This window comes from Pezoporus wallicus, unplaced genomic scaffold (genome assembly GCF_028554395.1).
Source record: "Pezoporus wallicus isolate ANWC-B61680 ecotype Strahan unplaced genomic scaffold, APGP_CSIRO_Pwel_v1 scaffold_2584, whole genome shotgun sequence".
NCBI classification, from domain to species: Eukaryota; Metazoa; Chordata; class Aves; order Psittaciformes; family Psittacidae; genus Pezoporus; species Pezoporus wallicus.
The window spans coordinates 8,201,601-8,221,105 of record NW_026642851.1 but is presented as its reverse complement, the minus strand read 5'-3'; the positions used below and the strand labels follow the sequence as shown (position 1 = coordinate 8,221,105).

The 19,505-nt window shown below is 37.0% G+C and overlaps 1 protein-coding gene across 4 annotated transcripts in view; it reads right to left on the bottom strand.

Moving 5' to 3' along the window:
* The window catches only part of MLLT10 (MLLT10 histone lysine methyltransferase DOT1L cofactor), a 129,951-nt gene that overhangs the window by 63,047 nt on the left and 47,399 nt on the right, over positions 1-19,505 (bottom strand). For all 4 annotated transcript variants that reach the window (XM_057432614.1, XM_057432617.1, XM_057432618.1 and 1 more), the window contains exons 9-10: positions 7,060-7,155; positions 240-495 (exon numbers count right to left, since the gene is read on the bottom strand). In XM_057432614.1, the coding sequence (XP_057288597.1) occupies positions 240-495; positions 7,060-7,155 (352 nt within the window). The remainder of the gene's footprint in view (positions 1-239; positions 496-7,059; positions 7,156-19,505) is intronic.

Genomic DNA, 19,505 nt, shown 5'->3' with positions numbered 1-19,505 from the left:
CTTAAAGAGAGCAACAGTCTAAACAAAGCATCAATTTTGCCCTTTAATGATGTGCGACCTTCTTTTTCACATTACAACAATGAACTTTTTTTCCCCTGAGAAAAGTTACTTTTTCCCCCAAAGTGAAACAACATTCTCATAATTGAGGATAAAGGATTATCTACTTTTCAAGTTTTAAATATGTAAGATTTCTAATTCACGTCAAAGCAGAAGTCGTGTTACAGCATAACAACTGATACCTTGCTGAAAAGGGCTAGCTGCAGTCACAGTTGTTCCTGGATTTCTTCCAGCACCAGGCTTTCTTCCCCTCTGACCCGAGCTGTGACCTGCAGATTTCTTGCCTTTGCTCTCTGACCCTCTAGCCTCTGAAGAATCTTTTCCACTTGAAACGTGCGTAGAAACTTCCTGGAAATTTGCATTTGTAAATCGAGCTGTGGTATCTTCCAACCGCTTCAAGGAGCCTGACATGGAGTTGTTGCTAGTGCTTGTGTATGTCTAGCATTTTGATAAGAGAGAAGAAAAAAGACAAAAGGAACTGTTAGGTCACATAAAAAAACCTGTAACAAAAGAACTGCTTAAAAGAACCCATTCTGTAAAATAAACTTGGAAGTGCTCAAATACTAAAGTAACAGGCAACAGCAAGAGTTACATATAGTGAATTCTTGAGATCTTCAGCAAACAATTTAAAGTGCATAAAACTTCATTTTGTGGAAAAATGAGTGAAAATAATGTCAGCTTTGGTTGAAACTCTTATTCCACTGAGGTCAGTGGCTTAATCTCACATTTATGGCTAGAGAGTCTTTACATTCTATTTAAATAGGACATTGTTATTTTGCTGCTTAAATTTAAAAAGAAAAAAAGAGATTTCATATGCTTTTCTGAAAATACCATTTTTATGTAGTTTGTTTCTTCAAACTGGAAACTTCGTTCCATCAGCAGTGGAACTGATGAAGGCTTCAGAACCTAAGACCTTGCACTTTTAAGACTTCATAGTCTAAACATCAAACCAAAATCAATTCCAACAAGCCCAAATGCCCCTTATGTCTTCACTTCCCATCATCACACTAGGATTCCCTGCCATCTTAACCATCCCTTCCAGCCAGTTCCTTAAATAAAGACAACCTAACACACTCTCGGAACCCCCAGTGCAGATTTCTTCTTCATCCCCTACCCAGCCCTTTTCCTACACCCATCAACTCTCCACAATGCTTTCAAAAATTATCTTTAGGCCCATTATTCTTCCAATGAATTCTGTCAGAATTCTTCGTATTGGTGAACAATCGTCAAAATAGGTTCACAGAAGTAATTAGGTGGGCAGGGAAACTGCACACATAGCATTAGAAAAAACCCACAAAGGTATGGATTTTTTTCCATAATATGAAAAATGTTTTTGTAAGAGAGAGAAAAAGAGAGGGAGAGAGTGAGAAAGAGGGAACAGAAAGGGAAGGGATTATGACAGCAGAATTTTTATATCAGAAGAAAGAAAATTAATGCAACATTACGGAAAAGGAAGTAACAGCCTACTGTTATTTATATTCAAACCAGCCAGTAAAATAGCCTTTCAATTGCATAAAGTTTCTTCAACAGAAAATATGCAAACTAGAAGCTACTCATCTATTCCAAACAAGCTTAGTTTTTCAGTTTTTAAAGAGAGTTTAAAATAGTAGCTAAATTTTTCTCATTAAAGACTACACAAATATATGGCTCTTAAAATTGAGCACATACATGTTTTCTTTTCCCGAGATGTTTGCTGTATTTAGGCCTACAGCAGAGTATTTCTTCATCATAAGCAGCTTTGCATAGCTGTTATAAAAAGTTTTCCATATTTTTACTAAAACATCTAAGGCATTTATATAGAACTTACTTTTCAGACAACTAAGTATGTGAGCTTTGAGAAAGATAAAAACTTAAATCTATTTGTGTACTGCTCTGTATGAATTATTGTGAACTGCAACAAATACATACAACAGATTTTCTGAATAACTGTGAAGAAGAAAAATCAGTCTAAGTCTGTTGAAGTACAACGTTAAAAATTATTTACCCCAAATTCATATTACTATACTGGTAAGTGCGTCTAAAGGAAATCAAGCCACTTCTAAAGTATGTTTAGTAATTAACTTTTCGAATCATTACGAAGTCCACAAGAATGCTTACTTTTCCTGAAACTGATGTGTCAGTTGACCTGAGTAAAGTATAAGTGGTTCAAATCTGAGTTATCTGAACAAAGGGCTTCCAAATATGCAATAACCTAAACCAAAAGTCAGCCTTTTTCTAGGATCCAGGATTTCTCATCCAAAACCTTCCTTTCCTAATTCTTATCTCCTACCCACTCAGTTGGATATTAATTACAAGGATAATTCTCTGTTGGTATAAACAATCATAGTTTGATGTTGTCTAGTACCTCTTCCCCATTACTGGAGGAATTTTATTTACTTATTTTCTTATTTTAAAGGGAAATAGAGTTTAACACAGCTCTGCAGACTGGCCAGGGCTAGGCAATGACAAGTAGGCATCAACTTGCATCTACCATGCAGAGATTTAGTTTGACTGCAAAAGCCTGAGCCCTGCTCTCTGGGGAGCATGTATGCACATTGCAGTTCTGCTGCTGAAGATTTTGTTCCAACAGTGTTTCAGAAGGTGCTCCAAAGTGTACTGAAATCTACATGCTTACTCGGAATATCTTGAACACTGTTAGGATGCAATATGGCCTAAGCATACTAAAGCTGGTGTCATTTGGTCAGTATTTTTTTTTCCCCAGATTGTATTCCTTATTATTAATTGCAGCAAAGTGCTGTAAACCAGATACACATACATCAGTTGCTTTGAGAAACCACAAGATACACAATAGCACCTAAGGTACAGCTTATTAAGCTAATTGGTTCAAACAATATCCAACTCACCACTAAAACTGTTTTTCTAAAATGCTATTTTCTAAACGGCAAAGGCCTAAGAGAAATGTCTCAGAAAAAAACTTCATATGCCATGGCAAAGTCATACTGTTTGCGGGGGGGGGGGGGGGGAGATACTGAGGTCAGGAGAATGATAGTGGCATGGAGCAAGGATAAGAGGATAGAGACAGAACACCTTAGATTATTTACTGACTGGCTTCAACTTCTGCAGCCCGCCCCCACCCCCCAGGCTTACAATGCTGGAAGGAGACAGCACTGTTCACACTGCAGTCAGTCATTTTTCCTTCATTTCAGTACTGACATGCCCCAAAAAGGAGATTCCCTGATGCTCCAACTCCATTCCTTGGTTTATCTGGGAGGACCTGTCTGCTTCATGAGTGTTAATCCTGTTCTCAAAATTCAATCAGTATTTGCTAGTGCAATTACCAAGCTGACTGTGTGTATCAGAGTTCCTTTATACTTCGCATAAACCAGTTAGCAGGGTTTCTTTTCCCCCAAAAAGCAAAGTTTCACATTACCAATCTGGTGCAGAGAGAGCTACTGTCATTTTTATGCCCCCCATATATAACTCTGTGCACCCTGAAGAGTTATACCACCAATCCGCAGAACGTCTTAAAACTTCTGGGATAGCTTCAGATTTACAGTAAAAGTGTAATAATCATTCTTGCTATACCTCCCAAGGCTTGAGAAGCTGTTAACCCCAATACAGATGTCTAAGGTGGTACTCTTGTACAGAGAAGGGAAGGACCACAGCAGGAAATCCTCAAAAAATATGCCATAAGAGCACTGTCCAAGCAAAAAATAACCAACAAAAAAACTCCAACACATACCCTGTAACTCACAAACACTTCACAGCTGTAGGATAGTGATGTTCAGTCATACCAAACACACATTTCCCTACTCTTTTAATTCTCTTCAGTACCTCACTGCAGTAGGATCTGAGCATGTCGCCTAATAACCAGACTGGGCTGATAGTGAGGGTGAACTGAGGAGGGTTATCATCATCATCTCTGCTATTACAGATAAAATTCAATCACCTGTACTTTCTTTCTCTTTGCAGTATCTTTTATTTAGTTACTGACTACAGTTTCGATGCGGATATATTGTATTGCGTATCTTTGCGTATTATCAGTATTTTGGAGTTCTGTTTTAATTAGTAACACTCCACCCCACCCAAAAAAGGACCACTGTATTTTTCTGTGTATGTTAAACCACACATATTTTTAACTCTCAATACAAGCCAAGCTCAAAACCTGAGACAGAAGATTTTATCAGGACTGATAAAAGGGGTGACAGCCCTTCCCAAATAAGAGGAAGGCCAAAAAAAGGGAGAGACAATTCAAATCCATAAACTCTCCTAGCCCTTCTTAAAACGTTCGGTATCTATGACCCAGAAGTGAAAAACTTCTTAGTACATTAATCAAAGAGTAGCTAGGAATTTCTTATTTCAAATTCTTTCACACTAGTATGATCCAGACTAAGCAGAGTTTACTGAGTTACATATCACAAAAAATGCCTCTCAAAATGGTGTATTCATGTCTCAACACAGAATTTAGACTGGAACCTCAGTAAAACTTACTGGAAATAAATTTTGCAGAACAAAGAGGCAAGCCTGTAATGTAAATCCACAGTTTATTCTGCAGCCTTCATGAATCTCTCTTAAGAAGCCATTCATCCAGACAAAAACATGCTTTGTGGCATCACCTGCATACATAGTCATTACCACCGTATCACAAAGGATTTAAGTTCTTTAAAAAGGAAAAAAAAATTAGTTTCAAATTCTAGTTCCCCCCACAGGAACAATATGGTACCAGAACTAATTTTATACCATGATAAAACAACGTATTCTCTGCAAAGAGACTGCTGTGTAAAAGACATCAAGTCTAAATCAATTCTGACAACTCTATGTAAAAAGACACACAAAAGTAACATATTAATACAATATTCTGAAACAAATATTTATTTTGGAAGAAAACAAAAAATTTGTCTTTATTAGTAAAATTTCAACTTTTTAAGGAACACACTATGAAATTATCACCCAGAAAAACAAATGCATGTAAACGGTGCCAAAAGCATGTAGGGAAAAAATTCAAAAGAAATTAAAGGAATGAACCACACACACAAAAAAAAAAAAAAAGTCACTTCCAAATAGCCAGTAGATATTTAAAAAAAAAAAAAAGAAGAAATAAAAAAAAATGAAACAAGGAAACCATAATCACAGTAACTTCATCTAAAAAAAATGAACACTGATTTTCCTGATGATATGAAGCATTATAAAAAGAAGCTAGAAAATTAAGCAGACAGCTTAGGCAGAAAAAAAAAGCCCCACAAGGTGCAAAACATTATAAGAAGAAAATTAAAAGGCCACATGACAGTATTTAAATTCCGAAATGATTATTTCTGTTTTAGTTTAATGTAGTTATAATTTATGTTATAGAATTATAGAGACTTCCTGTTCTCTTTAGTATTTGCTCTAGCTCTACCTGGCTATTGACCATAGGAGTTGCAACATTTTTTTTAATGTTATCTATTTTATTATTCTTAAGACTATAAAGAGGTGAGGTTTAGGTATTCAAAAGAACATAAAAATATTTAAAATGCTCCTATTATAAATCCTATAGATTTACCTGCAAAAATTTATTTGACTTGCTATACATACATATGTAGTACAATCTCGATTATCAGTATGGCCAACAACTCAGGAAGACTATCAGTCCCTAACTGGGTTTAATAGAAGTTTGCTAACATGAGATTTTTCTCTTGTTCGCCTTCCTAAAGTACACACCACTGAGTTGTAAACCTTGTCATTAGAAAAAGTCTGAGGAGGACAAAGCAATTAGAAAACAGGTCAGCAGAAGAACAGAATCTTTGTTCAACATTAAAAGCATATTGCAGTAAGTAGGATTCAAAAATAACCAGTATTTCAATATATTTTATTTAACTTTTACACCAATGTACAATAATGCAACAACATTTCGTTAAAATTTATTATGATGTATGATGTAACTGAAAAAAGATATGATCATATATAGCATAAAACCTAAACGAAAAAACGTAGCGTTTAAAGGAACTTCCCACACAAGAAGGGTGGCAAGTTTCTTTTACAGGCTATGAAGTTTGCAAGTTGTCTCTGATAAAGAGGAATATGCTCAGGACAAATTAATAAAAGGAAATAACGAATAACATGGACCAGTCAATACTATTCAAAGTGTTCTACAACCTAACTTCAATAAAAACTGTCACATTGCATTGGGTTTTTATAGCAAGGTTTTGGTAGCAGGGATGCTACAGATGTGGCTTCTGGCCCTATGTCTGATGGAGCAAATGCCAGACAGCTCCAAGACAGACGAGCAGCTCGCCCAAGGCTGAACCCACCAGAAATGTGGTACCACCCCTGGGATAACATAGTTAAGAGGGGGACAAGTTGCTGCCCACGAGTAACTGCAGACAGAGAGATGAGTGAGACTAACAGCTCTGCAGACACCAAGGTCAGTGAAGAAGTAGGGGGAGGAGATGCTCCAGGCACCAGAGCTGATGCCCATTCCCCTATAGTCCATGGTGAAGACCATAGTGGGGCAGGCTGTCCACCTAATGCTCATGGAGCATCTTGTAGAGTGCAATGAGATCTGTCACTATTTAACTCTCTATGTTGTCCTCTGAGTTAGGTATTTGCTAGCAAATGAATAGGAAGGAAAGACCACAGAGCCTAATGGAGCAGACTGCTAAAAAGGCAATGTGATATTACAAGTAGATGAAGCATGAGCTGTAATTTCACTAATTACCAGCTTAAATGCTTATAGGTTCAGTGACAGCTCAGCACACACAAGTGAATTTCAAAGGAAAGATTTTCTAAAACTTCTCAAATTATTAAACATAAGTCAATGAAATAAAACTTACTGGACCATCAGTGGCACCTGACTGAGGTCATTGAATCACTCACTGCTCTAGTACAAAACTCTTAAGCTGTTCTCCATATGATAAATCTCAAAGTATTTTGGGATTTTATGCAATAGGAAAAATACCAAGCATGACTGATAATTACAGAATCTATAGCATTAGAAAGCTCCTGTATATATAATGGAATGATTACATCATGAAATTTCGTCATAAGTAATTGAAGTGGAAGAGGAGGAAAAACACATTGACTTACTTTCTCTGTAGTTACAGTAAGAGATGGAACCAAGGATGGTGAGGACTCCGACTGCTTCTTATATTTTTGCTTGTGTTTATCTTTCTCTTTATATTTCTGTAAGTTACAAAAGAGAATACAGTCTAAGTTCAGCTTCATCTTTAGCATAACTCATTTTATGTAGCATCACGTGTTATCAAAATTTGAGAGAGTAATAACATCCTGCACTATTTTAATGTAAACATTATTTTTTTGGAATTTTTATAATAAAATTTTATAAAAGCAAAAAAAATTTATATTTGTTTTCAAAGTACACAAACTGAAATTCTTCAATTATAGGCAGCATTTATGAATCCACTGCTGTTAATTTATCCATCTTCTAAATAATAAATTAATCATCAAAAGAAACTTGATTAAAAACAGAGACATGGCTGTCTCTGTTTTTAGAGACAGAATTTTTCCTGCATTTCTCACCAACAATTTTGATCTTCCTGCATTTCTGCACCTGCACGGTATTTTTTACTGGGATACTACTGCAAATTAAGCCAAGTTTAGCTTTGGCTCCACTACTGCCATCTTTATGCATAACAATGTGAAATTTGATTTAGATTTCATTCCCCAAAAGGGTGCATACAGTTTACATACTAAGTAAGTATCTTCCATGTTAAACTGGACAAAATACCGAAAGCTATACCACTGAAGTCTGCTTTCTAGAAGAGCATGAGAATTTATTTATTTTAAATACAACATGAATCACTGGCAGTGTGAATGAAATTTTGCAAACAGACAGAAAATAACTGCTTAACCCGGAGTCTCTAGACTATAAAAGAAGTCTTCAATACTGGTAGATATCAATCCTTCAAGGATTACAGATGCAGACCCAAACTGTCTTTGTTTAAATAATTCAAACACAAAGAAAAAGCCCAAGTCTGACAAAATTAACAATTCAACTTAGAACACAGGAGTTCAGTATTTTTACCAAGTTAAGTTTTTTTACCAAGGTCACTTTTCCCACAGTATCATAATATGGTTTATTTAGACAGCCAACATCAGAAAATGCAGGAAAACTGCAGAGAAAGTTACTTGTAAACTACTGGCACTTAAGTATTTTGCTTCTTTATTAGGTATATGTGAACACACACACAAAACACAGCAGAACAGCATGATCTATGGTCATTTGTTCAGAATGAGTGCTTCAACAGAAAGCTACCCAAAAAATGCATACGTATGTATTGGCACAGGGGCTTTTATACTCCCACTGAGAGCTTGAAAAGATGAAGACAACATAAAATGTTTAATTCTGAATAGCCATATGAAAACTCAGTAACTGTTTTCAATCTTAAAAATTATCCATGCTGATCTTTAACTATCAAAATTATTACCCAGACTCCCTAAAGAAAACGGAAATTGCTCAACAGCAACTGCATAACCACTCTCATGAAAGAACTTACAATTTTGCCAGCTTAGTCAAGAAAATTCATGCAGTACCAAAGCCATCTTCACCAAAATATCATGCAAAAACATACTTGCTAGAATACAATATGCAAAGTCCTTTGGATGCTTATATGCTTCTTAAAACTCTAAGGAAGGTCCAAAAGTCTGATGGGGATTTCTACGTTTGTTTTTTTCATACACTGAAGTGAACTTGGTTACTGTTTTTTTCCCCTCAGTGTGCTGCTTGGATAGCAATGTGGAGTTTTGTTTTTCATAGCAAAGTGTGCAGGTGTCATAATTACAACATTATATACCATAAGGTAGAATTCCAGTTGTTCAAAACCTAACATAGAATCATAGAATAGTTAGGGTTGGAAAGGACCTTAAGATCATCTAGTTCCAACCCCCGTGCCATGGGCAGGGACACCTCACACTAAACCATGTCACCCAAGGCCTCCTCCAGCCTGGCCTTGAACAGTGCCAGGGGTGGAGCATTCACAACTGCCCTGGGCAACCCATTCCAGTGCCTCACCACCCTTAAAGTAAAGAATTTCTTCCTTATATCCAATCTAAACTTCCCTTAAGTTTTAACCCATTATCCTTTGTCCTATCACTACAGTCCCTAATGAACAGTCCATCCCTAGCATCCCTATAGGCCCCCTTCAGATACTGGAAGGCTGCTATGAGGTCTCCATGCAGCCTTCTCTTCTCTAGGCTGAACAGCACAAACTTTCTCAGGCTGTCTTCATATGGGAGGTGCTCCAGTCCCCTGATCATCCTCATAGGCTTGTTAGGGAGATTTAGACCACAGATGTTGTTTCTGTTTTCTTTGGGGTATTTTTTGGAGTATGGATTGTTTGTTTGGGTCTTTTTAGGCCTGGAAAATACACATTTGGAAGAAAAGAAATACAGAGAGGAGGGAACCAAATGCACTGCACAGTCTATTCAATAATTTATTGAATGTAACAGACTCAGAATTGATACTCATACTACTAGAAAACAAGCAGGGATGAAAACAGAAGCATCTACACCAAGACTGCCATGTTACCATCCAAATCTGGTAATCCAAAAGCCTTTCATCAGTGCTAGTTACCATCTTACTGTATCATCAGTGTACATGTTTACATAAACTAAACAACTTCACTGAACCCCAAACAAGCCTCAAGAAGGAAGTTATGAAATGGAAATCTAAGCCACTGCCTGAGTTTCTTTAGCTTTCATCATTTTACTAAGAAATTCAAATCCCCATAAAGAATTTTTTTTTATTTATAATTTTGGAGCCAGCGGGGAATGACTTTAATATACTTTAAGATGAGATTTCACAGCAATATCAGTAAACAATAGGAAACATTTAAATAAACATGTTTTACAATCTCTTCTGTTGACTTTCTAGTGTTCCTTTACTTCCAGTGTTAATTTTGTCTGAAAGGCAAAGAAACATAGAATTCTGATCAAAGGAATAGTCAGGAGGCCTTCAAATTACATTCTGTAACGTACTGAAATCACTTTGATAGTAGTCTCAACAGAAAAGGATGTGTCAAGAAGAAGGAAAGAGGGATACAAAAACAGGGGAAACGGAGGGGTATAAACGGCTGAGCCTGGAAAGAAAATGCTTTAAGTTCTGTAAAGTGAAACATCAGCAACCACAAATTCTTTTCCCAGATCCAAAACATCAACACAAAACTTGCCAGCTTGCCAAGGTTACAGCTTACCACTCAAGGCCACTGGAAGGGTACCCCACCCAAAGACTCTTTGCATACAAAGATCTCATACAAAGATCTCCTGTCCTTAACTCTAAATTCCCTCCTCCTTTTTTACATTCTACCTCCTGTAACAATCTTTCCTCTTTTTTTTTCTTTTCTTTTTTCTTCCAAAGTTCAGAAGTCCTACTTCTGAATGTGAATTGATTCCAGATGCAAATAACATCAAAGAAGTGGAGAACATTTCATTGCAGGAAAACCTTTGACAGGAATGCTAAGGTTTTGCACTGATAAGAAAAAATCAGCAACAACCTGCTGAGATGAAGAGATTTAGTTCTCACAAAGTGCCTCCTTGCAGTTGCACCCTCTTCTCACCATAAAGATGCATACAAAGCACAGTAAGAGTTCTGAAATATTCACTTTTGGATCTAGAAAAGGAGTAACAGAGGGATATGAATTCCCACAATATTAACAAGTATGACAGCTTTCAATCAGGTGTGTCTCAAATGACACAAAAACTAGCCATCTTCTCTACTGCCAGAAAAAGAACAGACAGCTGGCCCTTCATGCACAACTCACTGTATGCTTTTCACTTTTCTACATGCAAACCCACCATTGTAGGGAAAGTGGAATCGAGTGTCTGACCTTTTACAATCTTTACTGTAAGGCAAAAAAAAGGGGAGAAATTACTTAATAAGGACTGAAAATAATATTGCTAATAAGTGAAAGCTAAGGGAGCCCTGGAGGGCAGGCAGAACCTAATGTATTCCATTTATATACTCAATTTTTTTTGAAGATTCATAGGCATGAGTTCAGATGTTCCAAACATCTGTACGTTAACATAGTTGCAGAGCTGCTACATTCTGTAAGAACAGGATTTAGCAGAAGAAACATTCAGCGGAAGAATACATTAAAAATTACACAGCTAGCTACAAAGTTGACAAAGGAAACTTCAATCGTGGCCACAAATACGTAAGCTCAACAGGATCAGATTCAGGCAGCTCCTGAAACCTTACTTATTTTAAGAAAAATAAGGTGCAGTGGCCATGCAGCCATCGGGTAAACAGCTATAACATTATTCATCCTAGAACTTGAAGAGCCCTGATTTATGATGTAGCTAAATACCAATACAAAATACCTTGAGTTCATATGTCATGATTAATCAGAAAGCTTTATTTATCACAAGGGATCTCATTTTTGGGTTTTGCTTCTTATCTAAAAAAGTATGTAATACCTTCTTAATTCCAATAGCTACACGCTGCAAGATAAGAATATAAATATGGTACAAGATTTCTAGAATTCTGTGGCACCTTCTGTACATTGCCCTCTTGTGGGACAGTGAGCAGGAGGTGAAGAAGGGGAAAAAAGCACACTTTCATTGCTTCTCTTTCTTTCACAAAGGTTCAATCTACAAAACTTTTACATAATACGATTTCACAAATACAGCTGGTTCCAGCTCTTCTGGTTTTTAGCTCATTTACATATTGGATCACTCTAAAGATCAGCACTTACTCATTTTCTTTACCGTACTTTCAGAGGAAACATTTATCAGACTACTGACTGAACACAATCTCACTGAAACATCAGATTAAGGATACATGTATGATTTTATGTAAGCTCCAATCTGTTATCAACAGAATAAATGTTATCAAATATATCTTTCCACAGTTTGGACCTTAATGTCTGGGAAGACTGAATAATACAAGTGAATAATAACTTCCAGGACAGATGGAATGGATGGGTTCAGCTTTTCCCTAATGGCATTATTAATCCATAACATTACCATGTGGAAGTATCATTTAACTTGTTCAAGGTATTTACACTTATTTGCAATTCATTTTTGTCTCAGGAAGTCACAGCCCTCTCCAAAGAGGTTACCACAGTACTTCATTTCATTAAGCTACCTTCTGAAGTTTGGCATTTAACAGTTCACTGTTACAAAGAAAAAAAAAAGGTTTCCTGACCCGTCTCTCACCCCTCCCACACTGCTTAGCTTGTCAGAGTTTCTGTGTGCCAATTCAAACTGCTAAAAAGCAGCAACAAAACCCAAAGCGGATAGTTTTCTGCTGTTTTAGTGAATTAAGTTAGTTCAGTGAAGGAGCATGAAACAGGCAGTAACAGGGACAAGAGGAGGCAGACACAGGACGGAGGAGTAAGAGCTCATCTGCCCAGGGATCAGGAGACTAACTTCTATTTTGGAAGAATTAAAACACATGCACACTATCAGCAAGCACCAGTGACCAGCCTTTCAAACAAAACTGCTTGGGCTGACCTAAAACAAAAATACCATTTTTATCCCCTTCTCTATTACAAAAATCATAACACACACACACACCCCTCCCCCCACTACCTCTGGTTGTGCAAAGTTTTCAAACCTCAACAACATTTTCAAATTCAGGTTATATATAAGGAAGAAGTTCTTTACTATGAGAGTGGTGAGGCACTGGAACAGGTTGCCCAAGTAAGTGGTAAATGTTCCATCCCTGGCAGTGTTCAAGGCCAGGTTGGACAGAATCTTGGGTGACATGGTCTAGTGCGAGGCATCCCTGCCCATGGCAGGGGCATTGGAAATAGCTAATCTTAAGGTCCTTTCCAACCCTAACTATTCTGTGATCCTATGATTCCTGTGAGGAAAGTCATCGGAATGTCTAAATCACTAATTCTTCAGCCACTGTTTCTGACTCCCTCAAATAATTCAAATGTTTCAGAACATTCTATTAGCACAGAGTACTCAGATTTGTGCTTTTGTCTTTTATGGATATTTTGCACTATCTCTTCATCACTGAAGCTTGCAAATCCAGAGCTGTCACCATCACAACTAACGTCTTTAACAGAAAGCTGCACACAGTTCTTGCTAATTCCCAACACAAGACCTGCTTGGCCTCTTATTTGTGACTGGCAGCTACTAGTAATATAACCATAACAATTCCAGAATGAAAAATGCCTATGGTCCTCAAGTTCAAATTCAAATCTTAATTTATCTTGTTTTGACAAGAATGGCCCTTGCTCAGGCATACATCTATCTATCATTTTATACGGTATAAACCACAACAGGTAAATTAAATACAGTAGCAGCACTGCTGCAGTCGCAGTAATAAAAGGAGATAGGCTCAGGACAGTTTACAGGTGGAGGTGGAACACTACTGCCAGCATTATTCAAATACATTCATAGTCAGTTCTAAGCACAAAAGTTGTTCTTAAGTACTATTCCTTTCTACAATTACTTAAAAGACTTAAAAACTCACTTCAATTCAGGGATAATGGTCAGATCATGGTCAGAATTTTAACTGTCAATGGTAAAAAGACTCAAAAATCACTGACAAAAATGCCAGTCAAAGCTTCTCTTAGACGCAAGACTAATGCACAACTTTTACTAAGAATATGCTACTCTTCTTTGGAAATTTAACATTAAAATGAGCTTTTTCTGTTATTTACACTGTTTAATATTAATGGTTAGTGATGGATACGCGGTCCTAAATATTTGAGTAGCACGTTATAACTTCAAAAACGATTCAGGATTAACTAAAACAACTATTTATGCTCATCTCCATTTATTCCTATAAAAATTGCAAGTATTTAAAACTGTTTAATATGTGTTATGTTACATACTGTGAAATGCTCTCCTGTCTGTGACGTAACTTGAAGATATCCATCAAATATATGTTAAGAAATAGGTAAATGGAATGGTAAAAAGAATATGTTTATCCTGGCTCAGCTTACCATTGCAGATCATCTTTAACTGCATGTGGTCTACCAGCACTCAAAACATTTTACCACATATACATACAGTTTCATTGAAAATTATCAAGATTATATTCTAGAAACTATTATGCAGTCAACAAAGTACAAATAATCTTTATTAATCTAGGATTCAAAGCAAAGAAAAAGAACATCTTAAAGCACCTTTTACTTCTACATCCCTCAGAGTTATAGCTACAGAATTGGTGCATGAAGGTACATTACTCAAACAGAAACAGAAAACAAGCACTAACCTTAATGACCTATTTTTAATATTCAGGTGTCATCTAGTTTTTAAATTAAGACAAACAACATTGCATAATTTTCTCAACCAAGAAACATCCACATTTCTTTAAAGTCCAGCTTACCATTCACTCCAGTTATTCAGATGTTACTCTCCTCTATCTTATAATGTGGCAGAGCACAAACACTGAGGAGTGTCTTTTCTTAAAGTCTTTTCTTAAAATTTTGGGAAGATGCTGGTGAAACTGAAGTAATACACTGTTGTGGTTTAAACTCAGCCAGCAACTAAGTACCACATAGCCGCTCGCTCACACCTCACCACTCCCCAGTGGGATGGGGAGGAGAGTTGAAAAAAAAAGTACAAAACCCATGGGTTGAGATAAAATAGTTTAATAATGTACATAAAAGTAAGATATAATAGTAGTAATAATAGGAAATAGAAGGAATAAACACAAGTGATACACAATACAATTGCGCATCAGCTGCTGAACAATGCCCAGTTCATCCCTGAGCAGTGATCTGCCCTTTCAGGTAACTCCCCCTCACTTTATATACTGGGAATAACATGCTGTGCTATGGAATACCTCTTTGGCTAGTTTGGGTCAGGCATCCTCTCTCTGCTTACTCCTGGCTACTTGTGCCCCAGCTCACTGACAGACTGTGAGACTGAGAAAGTCCTTCATCGGGGTAAGCATTACTTAGCAACAACTAAAACATCGGTGCGTTATCAGTGTTGTTCTCAGACTAAATCCAAACCACAGTACTGCACAAGCTACTCAGAAGAAAATTACTCTATCCCAGCCAAAATCAGGACATATGTAACAATAGCAGAAATAATAAACAACAAAATAAATAAGATTAACACCTCATTACATCTCAAGAATATCACAGCAATTTTTCAGTGAAGCAGACAGTCTTTTGGTTGATTCCTGCAGCCTAAGGAAGACATCTGGACTAACAATGTGATTTTTCTTTTAAAAAAACACTACTCATCTGATGAGCAGAGGAAGAACTTGCTATAGTACAGACCTACTCAAAATTCTGATTCTCGCAGTACTGCTCAAGAGACACCTATAAAAACCACAGTGAAGTAGGAGCTCAATGAAAGAAACAAATAGATAACAGAACTTCTTCAGATGAATGTCTGTGGATTTTTGCTACCCATGGAATTTCAGTTTTACAGCCTACAGAGTTATCATTGTTACTAATAACTATTACTTCATGCACAGGTTCTGCTGGGGTTGGGTTTGACTTAGATTTCTCTCACAGTGCAAAGTAGAAGACCAAAATGTAGACTTTGAAGGAAAAAAGACAACTGCAACTAACACAGTGTCCCAAAATCCTACAGCTTAAAGGGTAGTTTTTAGGTATACCCAAGGGTAGTGCATTTGTCATTTTGATTTCAAAGTAATTAACTAATCCCAGGTGCCAAGCTTAATACAATTATGAGGCATTTGTTATGTCAAGGTTAGCGTTACTCTTTTTTCCATAATAAATCACAGAATCACAGAATGGTTTGGGCTCGAAAGGACCTTAAAATCATCAAAGGGCAACCCCACTGCCATGGGCAGGGATGCCTCACACTAGACCATGTTGCCCAAGGCTTTGTCCAACCTGGCCTTGAATACCGCCAGAGACGGAGCACTTACACTTCTTTGGGCAACCTGTTCCAGAGCTTCAAATATTATGATGATGTAATAACACAATGACATGTTACTTTAAGTAACATTAAAGTAACATTAAGTTACTTTAACTTACATTAACTTACATTAAGTTACTTTAAAGTAACATTAAGTTACTTTAATAACATGTTACAAAGTAGTCAAATCAGTAATTCCATGATAAGCATGATAGTCTAAACAGAAGTTCCTACTTTTCCTCTTACTAAAATAAAATGTGCGCTGTATACTTTGTCAAGCTGACACAGAATACAGCACAAGTTAACACAGAACTTCAGCAGGCAACAAATCAAACAAGATGCCTTCTCTGCTCTTAATCATGCAGACTTCGAAGATACATATTATGGAATATACTCAGAGTAGCTTTCTAACGACATTTTGTTTACACAGACACACTCTGCCAGTCTCCCAGGTAATGAGACTTTCAACACACAAAATCCAGAAATTTTGTTAGGAAACAAAACCAGGTTCTGCAGCTCATGGATAGATATTAAAGACCATTTATATATACACTGAGCTACATATGGTATATACTTATTGACCCATCTTTAAATGTGTTTTACAGGCTTCTTTCCCTTTAATTGAACAGAATTTGGAAGAAATCAACATGGACAAGCATCACTATCCATACCACACCACTCTCATTTGAATAATATTGATCTAGCATTAGATCACTTTTCTTCTAGTTATCTTTACCATTCTTACAATTTTGCTTTATACTACAAGAACAGCTGAGGATTAAACAGTCAGATCTATTAAACTGATTAACAAAAACTTTTATAAAAATGCAGTGGGATACTACATTATTGAGATCAGTCTGGCACTCCTCCACCCCCACTCCCCCCCCCAAAAAAAGCTACACAAAACCCACAGTGTTCAAGTAACAGCATTAAGTTTATGAAACAAGGCAATTAACAGAGGAATGACAGAATTGCCTTTGCAACACTTTGCTTTATACTGTGCTATAAATTTATTCTTCAGGACTAAACCAGAAAAATGTTAATTTTTTTCTTTTCCCCCAAAGAGAAAAAAAGGAAACCATAGCTGAATGGTAACTCAAGAACTGCAGTATGTCCCTGGTTTTGCCACAGAATCTTACATGATGCATGGCAGGTCAATTTTATCTTTTCACAGTCAGTTATTCATACAGGGAGGCATCATAATAAACACTTGATCTGAGTGTTTAGGACTTGATTTGTAACAGCCCACACAGAGCATTAAAATACATTAAAAAGCATGAAGTGCCTTTCTCCCAAATGAAATTCATAGTCCTGACATGAATGTAAGGTCCCTCACAACATACTGGGAAAGTTTATGCAGTTCACAAGTTTTACCTTCTCACACACTTAACAAACTCACAGTTACAGTGGAACACACTGTAGGTCATGCAGTGTCTCAAACTCTTCTTAGATGTTCAAGTTTCTCCCCCCAAAATTAGGGGAGCTGTAACATTCCTTGAAGAACAGGATAAGCAGCAAGATCATGCCCATAATGCATTTCCTTTAGCCAGTAACTCAGTGTTTAGAACACTTGTCCTGGCTCCTGCATATGAGGTTCTCCTCTGACACCCTCCAACTTCTGTAATAGCGCCCTGAGGTTCCTCGTCACTATTTTGTTCTTTTTTCCCCTCTTCAGTCACCACTTCTTACATATTTGAAGTCTTCAGTTACAAGCCCCTTTTTGTTTAATTTGCATCATATTAGCCATCATACCAGGGAGTTTTAAATTTCCACTTCCTGCTCAGCCCAGACCAAAGCTGAAAGACCTTTAGTAGAAAAGGAATTTGTGTAATTCAGCGGCTACGTAATAGTTACTTACTATGCAGTAAATTCACATTTTTCAGAAGTCATAAACATATATGCTCGTAAGCTTGCCTAATTTTCACCTAAGTGGCAAGAAAGACTTCCTTTACGCAAAGGTCAGTTGCAGATGTGTTTGGTTCCTTCTTTAGTCCCTTCCACAGATAAGGTTGCCAGGACCATGAGTAAAGCAAGGTGTTCTTCCAAAGCCTCATGATGGTCTCAGTTTTTCCCCTAAAAGCTTGAAGTAAACACTTGGACCCTGAAAAAAGGGGTATTACAACGGGATGACAAGCAACATACTACAACCCTACTTATGAGGCATACAGACGCATCTTTAATTAACTTCCAACTAACGGCTCTGCCATAGAAACAAAAAATACTTAGTGCAACAGTAATCAGAATATAACTAAGCTATTTATTCTGTAGCTTCAAATTCCTCATTAAAATTAAATCATACCGAAGGTTTAGTTTTTTTTGTATTATTCTACCCTTATATTTTGCTATCAAGTTTGTGAGCACAATGTCTAGAAGAGACAAAGTACATCATTTGAAGGAAAACACATACTTTCAACTCAGTGTCTATTTGCAGAAATGACAGCTATCCATATCGACATTTTCAGATCAACCTCTTCTTAATGAAGAGTAAGATTTTATAAGCATATGGACAGCTTCTGAGGTCTATGCAATAAAAAAGGTTCTAATCCTCAACTCATATGGCTTCTGCTTGGCAAAAGAGAAAGATTTAAGAATGCCTGAAGTTGAGATGACCCAAAATTCCAAAGAACAAAGATGAAAGATAATAGTAGAAAATATAGTGCTTCTGGGGGAAAAAGGAGGAGGCACACAACACCACAGACAGGGGATGGACAGAAATAAGGACACAACACATGAGATGCCGTATCTGGGAAGAAAGATACACATTTTTTCTGTAACGTGACAACAATCTAGATTCCAAACAGATTTACGTAAGAGGAAAATACAGTAAGTCATCCTAACCTTACTACCCCAAGATACAGTGTATATTTGATATACTGTATCAAATAACATATCATATGCCGAAGGTAGTTAAATTTATCAAGAGAATGTGCCTCCACACCACATAGAATTCATTGACTGAGGAGTAGTATTTTGCAATGCAAAGGCCATTCTTTAACTGTGGAATGTAAGGTTAAAAACGCCAAACAAAAAGCCTATAGCCGCAGAAAGTTATGTGAACAACAGCTTTAGGAAACTGCAACTTTCTTCACATTTGGTGGTTTTAGCTAGAGTAGTGTTTTGTTATTACGCAACATACAAAGCAAATTAAACTTGATAAGTGAACATGCTGTAAGGTACCATGCGAACCAACGAATGTTAAGTAATAGGTTAGTGCTTCAAACTGCACTGCTTCACTTAGTATTACAGATGGAATCATAGAATAGTTAGGGTTGGAAAGGACCTTAAGATCATGTAGCTCCAACCCCCCTGCCATGGGCAGGGACTCCTCACCCTACACCATGCCACCCCAGGCTCAAATCAGATCATGAGATCTTTCAGATTGCCATGTTTCAGTTCATAAAAGGTAGAAGAAACTTTCATATCCAATTTCTAGCAAACTTCAAGCCACAGAAAAAAGCCAGGACTTGCAAAGGCAAGCCACAACATTAACTATTTCTAGAAGATCCACATCAAAACACTTCCAGAGCAGGAGAAACTGAGCAGCAAACAGAAGAAAACAGCTGATATATTGGCTGAACACACTGTTACAAAGTCCCTCCAAGTATGCCCTGAAGATTTCCAGGTATTACGACAGTATCTCCAAAGCACTTTAAAAAAACAAACAAACCAACAAACACAACAACAAAACCACACCACGCAACAAAACTCAATAG